The 18,110-nt window shown below is 39.8% G+C and overlaps 1 protein-coding gene across 3 annotated transcripts in view; it reads right to left on the bottom strand.

Annotated features, from left to right (window-relative positions):
• Window positions 1-464: 464 nt before the first annotated feature.
• SLC16A9 (solute carrier family 16 member 9) overlaps window positions 465-18,110 on the bottom strand; it is a 38,262-nt gene continuing 20,616 nt past the window's right edge. For all 3 annotated transcript variants that reach the window (XM_075216349.1, XM_075216350.1, XM_075216351.1), the window contains 4 exons: window positions 14,686-14,829; window positions 13,451-13,546; window positions 7,737-8,633; window positions 465-4,784 (listed from right to left, as the gene is read on the bottom strand). In XM_075216349.1, the coding sequence (XP_075072450.1) occupies window positions 4,606-4,784; window positions 7,737-8,633; window positions 13,451-13,546; window positions 14,686-14,829 (1,316 nt within the window). In that variant the 3' untranslated portion in view covers window positions 465-4,605. The remainder of the gene's footprint in view (window positions 4,785-7,736; window positions 8,634-13,450; window positions 13,547-14,685; window positions 14,830-18,110) is intronic.

Here is an 18,110-nt window from a genome sequence, read left to right as displayed (position 1 = left end):
TGCCCACTTTTGTGTTGGCCCTGTCTAAAGTTAATTTGATCCTGTCAACATGAGGCCACTTTCAGAAGATTTTCCAGGTACACATAACATTGCCAATCCGTCCCTGTCCACCCCTATGATGGTGCTATCCGAGACAACATTCTCACCTAACCTCATAGGAGAAATGTCCCTGCTTAGCCATTTAATGTAAATTACTCTGCCTAATGATCTAAATACATAGTTAAAATGCATGGACGGACATTAGTGAAAGAAAAGTCATATTTAGGCAGGAGGACTTGTAAAGAAAACCTCCACTTTTTTTTTTAGAAGGTTTGATAAATGTATCCCTACATGTACACTCTAAAAGTACAATGTTAATATGATGTCAAACCTCACATTTCAACCAGTAAAGTGATGGTCATTGTACAATTGAACAACGTAGTAAATAAACCCGACAGACTAAACTAAACTAAAGAACACAGAAATAGAAAAATATTTTTATTTGGATTTGAAAATTACAACACTAAGCAATAAAATGACAACTGTCATGTCAGCAACATACCTACGTTTTTTGTATTTCTTTCACAAACACCACACCATTCTCTTCCTTTTATTGCCAGGGCAGCCTCTACTTTTCAGTAGTACAACACCCAAAACCCTTGGCTATTTAGAGCGAATAATTCTGGGAATAGTAGTTAAGCTATAGAGGAAGAGGCTATCTCTTTCTTATCACAATGCAGCCTAAACATTTGCAATGGTTTCGTAAAGATTCTTATTGCAGGCCATCTACATTGTACTACTGTAATACCATAAATCCCAGTAGATTAAACGTCCTACGTGACATGTACTTTTTCACTAATTCATAGAAACACACATACAAACTTAGTCTTTCAGATAAAAATGATCTTAACAATTGTTTTTATAAACACCTACATATACCACAAAGCACTAAAATACTAAGGTACAATTAAAATTAATGAGTCAAAAAGACACTTATGCTCAGTTATTTAAATAAATCTCGACTTCATACAAAAAAAGAGATACAGTTTGGGGGGAAAAAAGAGGGGTATGGGAGCGTGGGTGTAAAAGAAGAACTATTGGGTATATGAATGATCACTTATTCTTATGAAATAGATAGGTATTTTATCATTTATTACATTCTCCAAGTATCTTGGGTGGGTCCCAGTAACATGTTTGATACATGAAAAGTTAATGAGCCTATGTACAGTATAAATTTGTGTTACTTAAAACTTTATTTTAAACACTTAAATAGGCCCCTGTAACTGGCTTTGCATATGGACTCTGTGTAGCTCCATCTGACGGTTTATATTTATTACTTGAATAGATAGGTCTGTAAATAAATGTGAATATTACATACTTGCCCACTCTCTCCTATTTTTGGTCTCCTAGACTCCCAGGAGAGCCGGCTATCCTCTGGCATCCTGCCAACTTCATAGTAGAGTGGGCAGGATGGGAGACTTCATGACGCCATTCATTTTGCACCCGCCCCCCACTGAAAACTGACACTTTCGTGTCATTGCATTGCGAGGCATCAATGACGCGATTTGCTGCACCTGCCCCCCCCCCTCCCCTCTCCTCCCCCTCCATCCTCAGTCTTCACCTTGAACATTGAAAGGTTGGTAATTATGCAATATTACCTCCAGGTGTATGTGTGTGTGAATATAAAATCATCATAGAGACTGTCAGCATTAAAAATGGGGCCACAGTAGGGCCACCAAGGCTTCCGCTGCTATCCCTATTACTACATCACTGATTGCTGGACATAAAACCTAATTCTGTTAAAGATCAGTCTTCATAACGGCTTCCTCAGGGCATAAAATACATTCTGATCAGTCTATGGTGGTAACATATGTATGACATATAAATATAACAAAGACAATACATATTGCTAATTTAATAACTGTATCTGAAAACTGCATATCAGACCTATTTATTGGCTTTACACAAAAGTGTATCTACCCACTGAAGACTAATTACCATAGTTTCATTTTTGTTAGTAGTCATAATTGTACTCATTATGGCAAACATTACTGCAACTGTTCTGCCACTTGAATGACAGGAAAATACAAGTTGAAATATAAAGAGTTGTGTAACATTCACTACTACATATGTACAGTAAAATGAATGTTTTTATTTCTTGTGTAGGAAGCCATATTGACATCCACAGTCTGACTTTCTGTACAACAGGGGGCCTGTTTGTCTAACGGAGGACAAAGGATTAAGCTGGTAAAATCGGATGAACAATTAGAGAACTGACTTGTATTATTTATGGAGACGTACAGATGGAGTAGGGTCTATTGTTCTGAATAAGCAAATAATGTTTCTATCTTGGGACACATGAGTTTATACTAGCCTAAGATATTTAAGGTAATGAAAAAGAAAACATTCAGTTCCATGAGATAGCAATAAACCCCTCCAGCTGAAATACTGCAAAAACCATTTGACAAAGTTTATACTTTATAATTGTGAATGCCACATAATACTGTCATAGCGGATCAATGTCTTATTTGAACTGTTGTTTTCCTTGCAAAACCAGTAGATATAAATGTACATAGAAATTCCGTACCAACTTATTGCCTAGGATTGTGACTGTGTATGAACATTCCGTAGACGTTTGCATGGCTCTAACAACATTTAGATGCATTTGTTGTACAGAATCATTGCATGAAAAAAACAAAACATTTCTTTTAAAGTTAATTAAGAGTTAAACACTGCATTGGAGTTGCAGAGAGTGACACAGATGAACCTATACTTCACAGTAATATGTAATAGTATGAGTACAGTAATACATATAGAATTACAAAATGACAGCCCCAAACCACTGGCAACAATGTGCAGTGAACTTCAATATCCTCCAACTGCCTAAATATGGTACTTCCTTACTTTAAACATACCGCCCAACATTTAGGAATCTGTCATCGGGACAGGGGGTGTGGTCACATCCCGATGAGGACGTGCCTAGCTCTTTTGAAGTGCTAGACTGTCCTGCTCTAGCCTCCCCTCCAAACACAATTCATTGCCGTACGCACCAGTGCACACAGCACCTGCTCATTGCTGCTCTGCCATGCAAAGCAGCAGTGAATGAGACATGCCTCCCAAATTGTTCACCTGTGTGACAAAGCTGTCCTGATTGGGATCGCTGGGCAGAGCCCTCAAATCAGGACAGTTGGGACGTATGCTTTAAAAGTCATTGACAAACTGTAATATATGCGGGCATACAGAGCTTTTCATTTTCTGCAAAAGAGCTTAATACTGATATTTTGTGCAAATGAGCTTAGTTTAAATGAATGAAGGGGGTGCTCCTAAAGTAGTAGGAGGTTGGACTGTCACATGGCATTATTACAGTTCTTACTCTGCTCCTTTTCAGGTTTCTCCACCATCAGAATTAGGGAAGGGGGTTTCCAAAGTGGACATGTACCTTGAAATGCGCTTGGTGGAAAAGGGCACTTGCCCATATAAAGAAGCAGTTCAGATGAGCAGATTTTGTGATTCATAAATTACCATTTGAGAGTACAAATTATTAGAAAGGAAACTCCAACTTCACAAGCAGGCTTATCTTCCAGGCAACGTTATTTATGTACATTGTCCTTCAGTTTCACAGATATGTGAATTAGAAACAACTGTATCACAAAACAGATCTACTGTGTCATCGCAGGAAAATGATAATAAACTAATTTGCTTGGAAGATTTTTCTGAAGGTGAAGTTTCCCTTTAATGTTTTTCTTAGGGCTAGATTTACTAAGCTGCGGGTTTGAAAAAGTGGGGATGTTGCCTATAGCAACCAATCAGATTCTAGCTATCATTTTGTAGAAGGTACTAAATAAATGAAAGCTAGAATCTGATTGGTTGCTATAGGCAACATCCGTACATTTTCAAACCCGCAGCTTAGTAAGTCTAGCCCTTAGTCTCTGTTTTATGCTAGGACTAAAAAAAGCACAGAGCATTAAAAACAAAACAAACCCAAAACATTTGGTCCACATAAAAATAAATGAAATAGCAGTTATGTTATCACTGTTGGCAAACCCTGACATAAAGCATGCCTTGATCATTTATAAGATACTGCTATTGTATCACAAACTATAAAAACATTGTTTCCTTTGATAGTCCAAGCAGTGTCAGGAATTAATATGAAATTATTACTAAAGTTTTCAAATTGAATAGGTCTACAAGTTTCCTGAGAAGATAAAAGTTTATCGGTTATTAGACTAACAAAATAATGTATTTATCTTGAAGTGTAGAGGTACACAGAATTACAGAGAAATTTTGTGCAAATCCAATTCGGCAACGCAATCTTCGAATTCCACTTTTGCACTGAATTTATAGTCTATGTATAGAGCTGGGACCGTGGTCCATTCATTCTGCTCTGTAGTGTGGTTAGGACACGACTGGGGACACAAGGCCAAATTCCACCAAAGTTTTGCAGCAAAATGAGGAAGGATTTTCTGCAGAACAGTTTCACTATTGAAAAATAACAGACTGTTGTGCTATTTTTATAATGTTTGATAGTAATCTGTTATTTGGGAACTCAGCATACATCCCCCTAGATAACTAACTAAGAAGCATAGAAAAGTCCCTAAGATTTAAGAAAAGTTTTGTTATAATCCGTCAAGCATGTGAAGCTACTTTATAAGAGTAACTCTTCGGAGACGGATCCAACTTCTTAGTTTTACAGGTCTTCCAAAATGGCAGAGCTACAATTAACAAGAAAAATCCTCCCAGGAGAACACAAACTCCACAAAAACAGAAGGCAATGTCATAGGTCTGTGTCCAGTCGAAAAACCAGCCTAAAAGAGAGAGAAGGGGATGTTACATAGAGGCAATGACAATAAAAACTAATATTTTCAACAAAACTACAAATCTCCTGACCCCTGTGCACAATTCACTATTAAGAACCGTGTGTAATAGCACAGTGTATTATAAATCATATACAGCTTGATCTAGAAATATTTGAACAATTACACAATTTTAATAATTGTTTTCTGCATGCCACCAAAATGGATTTAAAATTAAATATTGAAGATGCAAATGAAGTGCAGGCATTCAGCTTTAATTAAAGGGGTTGAACAAAAATATTGTATGAAACTTTTAAGAATTGCAACCATTTTGATACACAGTCCCCTATTTTAAGGGGTTCACATGTAATTGGACAAATTAACATAATCATAAATAAAATGTTAATTGTAATACTTTGTCATGAATCCTTTTCAGGCAATGACTGCCTGAAGTCTAGAAACCATGGGCCTCAGCAAATGTTGGCTTTCCTCCTCCGTTATGCTCTGCTAGGCCTTTATTCAGCTGTCATCAGTTGTTTGTTCGTGGGTCTTTCTGCCTTTTTAGTTTTGTCTTCATCGATTGAAAATGCCATTGGAAGCCATGTATGCCCATGCCATGACACTGCCGCCACCATGTTTTACAGATGATGTGATATGCTTTGGATTATGAGCCATTCCAAGTCTTCACCGTACTTTTTCTTCCCATCATTCTGGGACAGGTTGCTCTTAGTTTCCAATAACAAATGTGTCCAAAGAATGTTCCAAAACTGACCTGGCTTTTTAAAATATTTCTTGGTCTAATCTGGCCTTTCTATTCTTGGGGCTTATGACCTTGTGGTGATAGTCAGTTTAATGATACTGAGTTGTCGGTAAGTCCGACTTTGAAGAGGCCTTCATGATTACAATGATTACACTGAAGGTGTAATCCAGGACAGGCCGGTAACACTGACAGGTTGAAAATGACACTTGAAACAGCTCCAATGAAGGAACATCCCATCAGTTTCAAGTTCCCCACTGTCATTCACTGATAATTTAAGGCGCTGGCTGTACATTGCTCTTTACAAAGCCTACAACATTCTACAGCCAGGGTTTCTTTAAATTATCTCCTTAACAGCCAGAATGACAGTGGGGAACTTGAAACTGATGGGATGTTCCTTCATTGGAGCTGTTTCAAGTGTCATTTTCAACCTGTCAGTGTTAACAGCCTTTGGTGTAATCATGTAGGCCTCTTCATAGTTGGTGTTGTCACTATCGTTAGAAGCATACTTGCCAACATTGGCAAGTTGTTTCCCGGGAGGCAGGTGGGTGTGTGGCTCGAAGAATCGTGCCACTAACCCCGCACCCAAACTGTCATCAATAATTTGAACCAATAAGACAGGGGCTGGGGCCATGTTTAATTTACCAAAGCTGGCCGGGATCCGGGATAATTGCCTGCTCTACCGGAATGTCCGGGCAACTATGATTATAAGGTACCCACCCGTGGTGAATCCTCTGTATTTGCACTGGAGAAGTCTTCTCTTTATCGTAGACTTGGATAATGATATGCCTACCTCCTGGAGAGTGTTCTTTGCTTGGCTGGATGTTGTGAAAGGGGTTTTCTTTGCATTGGAAAAGATCCTGTGATCATCCACCACTGTTGTCTTCCATGGACGACCAGGCCTTTTTGTGTGGCCGAGATCACCAGTGTGGTCTGTTTTCCTTAGAATGTACAGGCCACTCCTAAGGTTCACACGATCTCTATGGTGGATGTTTTCTGTTTTTGCAGCCTAAGGATGGCCTGTTTCACTTGCATTGAGAGCTCCTTTGACCACATGTTGTGGGTTCATAACAACAGCTTGAAAATGCAAATGCCACACTAGGAGTCAACTCCAGACTATTTGTCTGCTTAATTGATAAAGAAATAACGAAGGAATAGCCCACACCTGCCCATGAAACAGCTTTTGATTCAATTGTCCAATTACTTTTGGTAGCATGAAAAAGAGGGGGCTACATATAAAACAGCTTCCTCCTATTTGGATGTGAATACCCTCAAATGAAAGCTGATAGTCTGCACTTCATAATATAGCTGTAATTTGAACATGTTTTGGAAAACAGCTAAAATATCAAAAGCTGTGTCCGTGGCCTTATATATATATATATATATATATATATATATATATATATATATATATATAGCCCAAACTATATATAAATAATGGCATTGGACAGTGTTCTCTGTGTAATAACATGAGGGCTATGCTACAGGTATGTGCTCACAGGCCCAGTACTAGTAAAAGGGAAAAAAGTTGTCATACAAAAGCCTATAGGGAAGATGGGTGGAGGGGAAGGATTTGAGAGGGCCAAAGTGTCAACTAAGCCACGTACTAGATTTAGTATATTTACAGTGTATCTCCATAATGTACATACCAAATGTACAAACTGTTCTTAGAAATGCATTTATTACAACATAGGGCATCATGTTGGACATTAGCCAATTTTTGATATATGATACACTTAAGTACTACACATGTGTACCAAAAAGAAGAGTGTGTGCGGGCTTAGTGGTTAGCACTCCTGCCTCACAGTACTGGGGTCATGAGTTTGATTCCCAACCATGGCCTTATCTGTGTGGTGCTTGTATGTTGTCCCCGTGTTTGCATGGGTTTCCTTCGGGTGCTCTGGTTTCCTCCCACACTCCAAAAAAACATACTAGTAGGTTAATTAGTTGCTATCAAAATTGACCCTAGTCTCTCTCTCTGTCTGTGTATGTGTTAGGGAATTTAGACTGTAAGCTCCAATGAGGCAGGGACTGATGTGAATGAGTTCTCTGTACAGCGCTGCAGAATTAGTGGCGCTATATAAATGATGATGATCTACCTTTTTGTGCTTTAACTTATATTACCTTGATGTTCAGTACTCTCATCTACAGGAAAAATATGTGTCTGTAAGCAGAGAAGCTCAAACAAACTCATTTCAATATCTTACCAACTATTGGTGGTCCGAGGCAATTTCCAACACCAGCAAAGAACATCAGAATCCCGTAGGCATGAGTGAGTTTCTCCAGCCCAACAATGTCTGTCGTTACATATGGGAATATTGACCAGTTTCCTGTAAAAAATCCTATTGTCCCAGCAATAACAGCCAAGGTGGTGTATGTTTTGGCAAAAGGAACTGCAGATATTGCTAAACCTGTTGCTATCAAAGTGAAGACATACAGGTACAAAGTGTTAATCCACTTAAAGTCAGCGAGGATGCCTAAGACCAGCTTGCCAATGGCCATCATTATGCCAATGATGGACACGAGTGGTACTACCATGTCTTCTTTGTCGATATTGGCACTTTTGGCTACATCTTCCAACAGAAAACCTGGAGGAAATCCTCCTATGTCAAAGAGTAAAATGTTAATAAAAAGAGCAGCAAACACTTTGTTTTTGAACAGACTTATGGTATCTTCCCAGTAATCCAGGTAACGGTGACACTTGTTTTTAACGAGCTGTGTGCAATTGTTTTTCTCTGCAACTTTACTATTACTATAGTCCTTTACAATCTCACATTGAGCCGCAGATCCCCTTTTACTGAGGTTGTTTTCCTGCCAGCAGAAGTCCCCGTCTGATACATCAGGTTTTTCCTTTTCAAACATTCCTATGTCTTCTTCATTATTCTGTTCTTTTTCATGGTAGATGAGGTAGGTATCTGGAACTTTTTCCAAACATGGCTTTTCTACTGTAGCGTTGGACAACTTGGCTAGAGGTCTCATCAGTATGCCACATGCTAATATGTTCAATGACAGCGCCCCAATAATCAGCAAACAGCCATCTAATCCGTAGAGGGATATCAGTTCCTTCTGCAGACTGGCATATATAAAGGTACCAACGCTGGAACCTGAAAAATACAAATAATACAAATGTTTATTTACACATAACATACTTGTTCAGCCACTATCTGAAGAAAGGCACTAAGATCATGCAATTCCCGGGAAGCTTTATGAGGATGACGTTGGATCAGGTTCTGCTCCATTGGATATAGTAGTTCATGTAACCAATATTCATATGAACAGCAAGCACACACTGGTGCTGATACCAGAGTACTGAGCTTCCAGGAAGAAGGGGCCTGATTCATCAAGGATCTTAAATGAATAGGATTCTTATTTCAGTCTCCTGCACAAAACCATGTTACATTGCAAGGGGTGCAAATTAGTTTTCTGTTTTGCACATAAGTTAAATACTGACTGTTTTTTTCATGTAGCACACAAATACTTGATAGCTTATTTGTACACTGAAATTTAAAGTTGATATTTGTGTGCTACATGAAAAAAAATAGCCAGCATTTAACTTATGTGCAAAACAGAACACTCATTTGCACCCCTTGCAATGTAATATGGTTTTGTCCAGGAGACTGAAATAAGAATCCTCTTCATTTAAGATCCTTAATGAATCAGGCCCAAGAATATTATAATTCTCTCACTGATTGGGGACAGAACCGTGTGGTTTTAATGCACAATTATGTGAAAATTTGTGGAAGCTAAGATGACATATGTAATAAATAACCGTCACCTACACAGGCAGTGGTTATGTACAATGAACCAAAGATCATGAAAACACAGCCTGTTAATTCACTAGAAACTACTGACATCGCTGAGGCACTTGTCTAAACACAGTGGAGGCAGCCATATTATTTCATGATAGTGAACTCTATCAGTTAACTAGGAACTGTCATAGTGAGGCACTTTGTGTGTCGGAGACAGGTGATGAACAGTATGAAACCCTGGTTAGGGGCAAATTATCCCAAAATTACCAGCTTTACTTGTTTTTATAGTATTTCTCCCTAAGTGTTCAGTAAAACATTTAAGTAGTAATCATTATACACAAAAAAGGGTATTGTTGCTTTTATAAACATGAATGTGGGTTCCACACTGTTAGCAGCCGAAACAAAACATCATCTACAGACGGCATTTCCACAGGGTCCTAGCAGCCAAATTGACCAATTGACGCTTAGGGGTATATTTACTAAAGAAAATTAGAGATGTTGTCTATAGCAACCAATCAGATTCTAGCTGTCATTTTGTAGAATGTACTAAATAAATGATAACTAGAATCTGATTGGTTGCTATAGGCAACATCTCCACTCTTTCTAACCCGCAGTTTTGTAAATATACCCCTTAGTTTTACAGATTGAAAGTTTGAGACATGGGAGTACCATAGTTTTATTCAGACAGGACTGCTCTACAAAAGTGATGAGATGTATAGGCGCAGCAAAAAACCCTCTTTGGAGGTGTCATATTCCTCCATTTTCATACGCGCGTCTAGATGTCCATCAAAGTGTGTTTGTCCATGACGCAGGATAACGTTGCTAGAGGAGAAGCAGATGTTTGTATCAGCGGGTGCAAGGAGTTGGGTGGAGTGAGGTACTGCCTTGCACCAGTGCGCTTAGCATTGCGGAGCAGTACAAAAACAAGAGCAGAGAGGGCGCATTTTTAGGGGCATTACACGTCACAAAAGACTTTAGATTTGCATCTTTTCTGAACTCGTGGACATCAAATCTCTGCCTATATTTTGCGTTTTACACTTTCCCCAATGTAAAATAAAGCTTCAACACACAATGGTGTAAGAAAGACGGACCCGATGTCCATTTACTCTCATGAATAATTTAAGCCATTTGCTTAAAGGGCTGGTGCTAAATTAGTGTGAGGCTGGATTTTTAAGGTGACACTTTTGCACAGTGTGCCTCTTCAGGTTTCTCTTGAGAGTGGAGAGTAGGGCGTGCAGCTTGACAAGCAGCAGGGCGGAACAACTGGGCATACCGGTGCAAAACAAAAACGTGTGCATCAAGTGCACTTTGAAAATGACATTCTCTGAATCTAAGGAAATAGCCAAATACTGAGGGTTTTTACCATGAGGTAGGTGTAGCTGAAATTAGTGTACAGGATTTACCAATTTCAGGAACTAAATACAAATAAGATTTTATGTTTTATACCACATTTGATTGTTTAATATGCAAGTTAGGGTTTTGTTCAGTATTCGTCAGAATGTTTACATAGACATTTGGAATTCTGCCTAGTAAATTTATCATCCGGATTAAGTACACAGTCTCCTCAAGAGATTTCGAAAGTGGTTTGCTTGCAAACAACAGTTCTGTATGGTGTCAGTTGAATTCAGCAACACCTATGTACTAGACAACCTAGCTGTGGGATTGATGTATAACCTCTCCCATTTTCTATAGGTTAATTATCATTTATCTATTTATTAAACTTTTTCAGCTGGGACAGTGGCTCTAATAAGAGCCTGTCCTTCCGTATAGTCTATAGCAGGGGTGTCCAACCTTTTAGCTTCCCTGGGCCACATTGGAAGGCGACAAGTTGTTTTGGGCCGCACATAAAATACACTAGCACTAATGATAGCTGATCATCCAAAAAAAACATAGAAAACATTGCTAATGCTCCTTGTTGTTGCTCTGTGCTTCAATGACATGCTAATGGCTGCTGTCAAACATCAAGTGATATTGTTACAACATTTTATGAAGGGCTTCAATACAGCAGTCATTAAGACAGGAAGATAAGGTCCGTGATGCTCCAGGACCAGGTGAGTTTATGCACTAGTCAGCGTCCCTTGAAATAATAAAAAAAAACAAAAAAAACCCCTTAACTTACCTTTTAATCGGCTTGTTCTCTGATTCTCTTCTCTTGTTTTTTTCGTTTCACTGCTGCTGATCGTTCGCGCGGGTGACTCCTATGTGCTGTGCTCCGCAATGGATGTCGGACGTGATGACGTCACGCCCGACATTCACTGCGAGCGCCGCACGGAGGAGGAGTCCAGGGAGGGACCGCGTGACCACAAGGTAAGTATTTTTTTATCTTTTTCTTTTTTTGCAGGATTTTTTTTTTTATTAACAGCGCTGCCCCCTTGCCACAACCAAAACTCCTGCTATGCCACATTTACAGGCATGCTGGGCCGCATGCGGGCCGCGGGTTGGACAACCCTGGTCTATAGTAAAGTGATCGTAAGCGATCTGAAGTTTCCTCTCCAGTGATGCTCTTCCCATAGGGTATAACGGATAACGCTATTTTGAGATGATGTTAGCGATGGGGGTCATGCTAGGTATTTCGGAACTTGAGAAATAGGGCATTTATTCGCATTCCCCTATCAGGGATGTAATTGCGACTGCCCGATATCTGCTGTGATCTTCTAATAATAAATAGCCTTGTTATTTTAAAATAATTTATCATGATGGGAGGTTAATAAATTATCTTTTTTATTAGAAAGGTTACATATATGGTACATAAGGGCGGAAGGAAGTAGGGGAAGGATAAAAATGTGTGGAAACTAGGATCACATACATAAAAATAACAATCACCTACCATATGGAGGTTGCAATCGTGCTCTGAACCAATATTCATGACAGTACAACCTATAAATTCTCTAAAAGCTACTGAGGTACTTGGCTACACAGTGCATGAAGCCACTTTGTAAGGTGACCTGATATATATATAAGTGGAATTGTTCCACCTAACTTGCACTAGTGTGAACTTATGTCTGTAGAGTCCAGGGGTGTGCAAGCCTGGTCAGTATAGTACGGAATTCCCTAGGGCACAGCAGCCCCATGCTGAGTAGCACCGAGGCTAACCCTGGCACCCAGAGGCGGTTGGTGCCAGGGTTATAGTGAAGGCAGAAAATCATTAGGTATTTTGATGGAACTGTAAATATGAGCATGCCCAGGCAGCCATTGGCTGGTAAGGCATGCTGGCACTTGTAGAACTAGAAACGCCACATTCCCATGGCTGCCAGGGCAGGCTGGAGGACATGGAACTACAGGCAACAAATGCCCTAGCAGCCAGGGTCCTCTGAAACAAGCAGTTCCCCAAAAGTAATAGTCTCATTACCCCCTCGAGGTCAATTTCATTCATTCACATCACAGCTGTGCTAGGAGCTAGTCCTCATTGTTCTATTAGGGCTTTGTAATTCTTTCAAATTGGGCTACTTCAGGATAGAAGAAATTATTATTTTACTTTTCACTAGTACCTTATTATCCACTGCCCAAGGGGTAACAGTATGAGACCTAGTGCTAGTCCACATGAGGTTAGTTAGCCCTGCTGAGGAAGGGTGGTTATGAGTTTTTTGCAAGCCGCCCAATTTGAGAATTCCACCCTGTTTTGATCAATTTGGGGCTGGTTTCACATTATGACAAGAGGAACCCACACCTGATTCAGCTGCATAATTACAGCAAATTGTGAGTAGCACATATTGCATGATGCATACAACTCATAATACACACATAAAGCCACAATTTTGTGGCCATAAATTTACACGTATGCTGGAGCCACAAATTTGTGGCTTACTCTAAACCAGACCCATTGTGTGTGGGCGATAGGTGCACATTAAGGGCGGGGCTGCATGGGACAAGTTGTTGCAGGCACAAAGTCGCCTGACATCAAACAGCATATAAAAATACCTGCAAAGTTAGCAACTTGCCCTCAAGGTGCATCCTTATAACTGATATGAAGCCAAGACCTGACACATCAAATACATTTTACCAGACTCTGTCACCTATGTGGCTCTGCCCTAAATTGTGCCAGTATGAATGTATAAATAAATTAAATACATGGGAAACTTCATCTGCTCTATTCATTGTTCAGTTTGAAAGCTGGTACATTTCTGTACATAAATGAAGGTGTGGCTTGAATACATCCATCATATTGGTCCTACCTGTTGAGACGATACCAAGTGCCAGTCCTCTACGTTTGTCAAAGTACTGACAAGTGATAGTAACCGTGGCTGTGTACAGTAAGCCACATCCAAAACCTAATGACAGGAACAAGAAAATAAGCTGTATGAAAAGGTTTGTAAGTACAGCAGTCATCACCATCTGATACTCTCTGTATAATACGTACAGCTACACAAATCAGGAGTTACAAGTATGGTGAGGAAGTCTTTAGTTGTGCACAGATGATCTGTTCCGTAATTATCACATCTATTCTGTCACAGGGAAATATTGAAAACTTGAACTGTTGGTCATATCTGAGTACTAGGAAACTGTTTCGATTAAAACAATAATAAACACTTTTATTTACCTTCCCTACACCCTTCCCAAACCAGTGTCACAGGTTATTTGTACGTGGGTGGCTACAGATCAAATATTATAACAGACAGGCCACTGTAAGCAGTCTAGAGACACCACAGTCTGATATCCTCTCTTTACATACCAGGAACAGAATGTATTGGCACATGTAGAATCTTCAAGTAATCTGCACTGATGACAGCACTTTGGCAGCTACTCTAGCAGTCAACCGGACGTCACTGCAGGAAATACAACACTTTGGCAGCTACTCTAGCAGTCAATCAGACCTCACTGCGTAGAATCCACATAGATCTATATGCTATACCCAAGAAAGGAACAATTTGGAAGGAAAGAGGGCCAGGGGCCTAAAGAGGGGCTTGAGAGAGATATGACACTACCGTATATCCATAAAGTCCATTCCACATCTCAAGATCTTGGGTAGCAGGACCAGGACAAGTGGGAGTCTGACAAAAGAACTGTTTTGTGAGCAAAACAAGGACATTTTGGAGGTGTGAATGTAAGTTGTTGGTTTGTAGAATTTGAGAACAAAATTTACAAACATTATAAAAATTTTGATCCAAAATTACAAGATCAATTTCACTACATGTATCTGAATCCAATTAATCAGTAGTCCTCAGGAACCAGTCAAGGAAAATAAAGGTGAGATTGGGGAACAAACCCTTTAAAATTAGTGTGTCAAAAGTTAGCTATCTTTAAAGGAACTGGACTCATTTTTATTCATATATCCAAAATAATAATAGGATAGTTTGCATAGTCATTGCTGGTTTTTCTGCTGTCTCATCTTAGAGCACAACATGCTTTTGTGGTATATTCGTCCTGAGTCAGATTGTATGTTTTTTATTATATAACATAAGTCACTTACCAACCATAAATCCATATGAGAAATAAAGGAAGTACAGGTTGGGTGCAAAGCTGCTCAATATTAGTCCACCAGCAATCAAGAAGCCGCTGAAGATGGTGACGGGACGTGCGCCAAAGGTTGAGACACTCGCACTACACAAAGGACCTGAAGCGAAAAACATACAACTAATTATTTTATTTTTTTTAAAGGAAATTACAAACTTTAACCTTTGTCACCAAGTAAATACTGGCATCAGATATGTATAGTACACTTATGAGAACTAATTGGATATATAAACTTAATGGTATAAAATGCATCCAAGTATGAGACTTCCTGCACCATATTAACATGTACCTCACTTTAGAATTCTGTGCTGTTGGGGAACCCGACTGATTCCATTATCTAACTCTCAGTCTGTGGCTTCCCACTTTCTTCCATTTCACTTTCACATCATGACATTGCCCCAGATGCATGAACTCCTGTCCTCACTAACATGTTACAGAAGTGGGTAGGTCCCTACCTCCCACGAGGTCATCAGATTCATCTCCCAAAATACCGCTGTGACCATTTCAGTTGCTATAGGTTGCTCAATCAGTTCTAGCTAAAAATGTGTGTTCAGCAAACGATCTAGTAAACAAAGTTTCTCCCTCTTTCCCACTGAAAGTATCCTCGAGCTTTGCCAATCTTAATAGCTGGCAGATAGTGTGAGGAAAGCTGGAGACAGGACCAAGCTTTTCTAAGGTGGGGTCCACATTGCACAAAACTTCTCCCAATGCGATATCTTTAACGATTTTACGAATGACTGAAAGAAAAAAAAAAGCTCAGATCAGCATGCCGATTCCTGTTTACACACTATTGAAGTTTTACAGGATTTACTTTTAGATATGTCACAACCATCGGCTGAAAAGATCATGACTCTGCACACTCCACAGAGATCTATCTATGGACACTGCTGGTCGTGGGTGCATAAACACTGCAGACTTGGAACGACATCGTTCCATCGTTGAACAACATTTTTAGTTTGGTTTAAAAATCAAACGAAACATTATGATGTGCTTTGAAACGATACTCGTTTATCGTTGAAGCGTACACTAATGCGACATCAGAACAAATGGTCATTTATCGTGTGATTGGACTGATAATTGCCTGGAACCCCTGTAGTGTGTACCCAGCCTTACTGGACAAATCCCACCTGAATACACAATGCTTTTCATATAATGTGATCACTTCAACCAAAGGCAATGGAACCCGATGGGCAGTTGTATAGACAGCCATGGTACTTTGCCCTGTGAATACGCCCTGTGAATGAGCACCAGAATACTGACCAATAAAAAATATGAGGACCACACTGTCAGTATTCATGGTACAGATTTCAAAGGCTGGAACAATTGCTTCTTCATGCATCGATGGTCAATCCATTACTTGAAGTCGGTAGTGTGTGAACTGAGAGTGTGATAACCACTACAGCTTCACAGAATGCAGCACAGGTAATTCCACCACAGGAGGCTGTAGCCTGAGAACCTACCCTTAAACACACGTAAGCCGACAATGGAGGTGCATAGAAACTTTTCCAGTTTGAACTGTATATTATGTAACGCACTGCTCTCTAGTACAGATTTATAAAAATTGTTATACGGTAACTGTAGAAGAGGAGGTGCTGCCCAAAGTAACCAAATACAGTCTGTCATATTTCTAGCAGAGTTTAGAAACCTCTGATTGGTTGCTATGAGTTACAGCACTATTCCTACTGTTTCCTGTGAAACAATTTTATGACTTTCAGGACAAAAGGTAGATTGTAGTCAATTAAACACAAGAAAAACTATTTGGGAAGAGAAACAGTTTAGTACGAGCATTGTATGGGCTCAGCTTGCTTACATCTCCTTTGTCACATATATATATAATTAGGACCATTTCCATTATTTTAAAGCGTCATTGTAAAGGTTTTTGGAGTGTAAGGTCACCCCTGGAGCCATCTGTACCTAATTGTACATGCTTTCTCGTTTAGATCTGTATGTCACTAACTGCAGCTGCTGTCTGATTGTACTGTGGGATACGGCCGAAGCTTTTCAATGACAATAAAAAGACAAAATAATATTTCTCTGTGTTTAATATTTTTATGACTGCTGCGAGCATGTTCCAGTTCCAATGTTAAAAGATATCACCCTAACCCCCAATATGTTGCACTAGTTGTGGGGTGGGGGTGATGGGTAAACACAACTAATAGTATTCCGCCAGTAACTTTACTTGTAGCAGCTTTTAATTTAAACTTAAGGTAACACCTACCCGCCTTAGAAGGCCATTTCTGCTAATAAATAACTGTTTTTTTACTAAAGCTTGCCAAGCATGTCACAGTCCTGCACACTTATGGCACTATACTGGTCAAGAATAGGGCTGAGAAGTCGGATCCTTGCCATCAATGGGTCCAGTTAGTGTCCTCAGAAAACAGCCACACTCACAGGGCTGTCATTGTCTTCTCACTGCATTTACCAACATGCCTGTTAATGATCTCATTAACCATCTCATCATTATCGCATAGGCAAACCGAGGGGGTTTCCTACTGCCTGGAAACCCCCCTCCAAGCCTGGGGCACTGTATAATTGAGGTGGCTGGACCCTGCCCCCGCTTCACATGGCTCTGCTTGAAAAGGGAAAGCTGCGTGCACCTAACAGTAGTGCACGCAGCATTGCCCATGTATATTATGGGGATAGGGAGAGTTGGAGAGCAGCCAAGCACTCTCTAACATTATAGCCCCGTCCCCATGCATGCTGGTCATGCCCACAGTCGGCATGGTGTGGAAACCCCCCTCTGCAAATCCTGTGTTTGCCCCTGTATCGGGCATCTTAACTGTTTAGGGGTGACACACACAGTATGATATTGGTCCGACTGCCCGACATTTCAGCATGTGTCCAATTGTTAGAAAGGTCCTAACGACCTGGGAACTACAGTCTCTAAAATGTCCATGTACATGAAGATATTCATGCATGGCTGAAGAGTCAACAAGCAAAATACCTATTAACACAGAGCATCTGCTCACCTTATGCTAAAGGTTGTCAAATTGCTTTCATTATCATTACCTACAGCTAGACTAACACATTTATAACAGAGAAGTGCGTAGTGATATGTTATCTCAGCAATTCTGACCTTCTAGTAAACAAGAAATCTGCCGTCAATCAGAAAACAGTCCTCAAGAAATCCATCATGCATTAAACTGGTGCAAGTAACTTAGAAACCAAAGGCGTTATCTCTGTGAGATTCATTACTAGGGTTTGGTGAAGAAAAAATGAAGAGATTTTGCAGAAAAAAGACAACACTTCAATGCTGAACTGTGTGAACAGAGATAGTGCCTCTATATTGCCCCCTACATATTCTACCATCGTCCTCGCATTGTATTTTCTTGTCAAATAAGCACAACAGGCCCCACAATTGCATACAACACACACTACACA

Source organism: Mixophyes fleayi, chromosome 6 (genome assembly GCF_038048845.1).
Source record: "Mixophyes fleayi isolate aMixFle1 chromosome 6, aMixFle1.hap1, whole genome shotgun sequence".
In the NCBI taxonomy this organism is placed as follows: domain Eukaryota; kingdom Metazoa; phylum Chordata; class Amphibia; order Anura; family Limnodynastidae; genus Mixophyes; species Mixophyes fleayi.
Note: the sequence above shows the minus strand (reverse complement) of the source record. Positions and strands in the feature narration are given on the sequence as shown.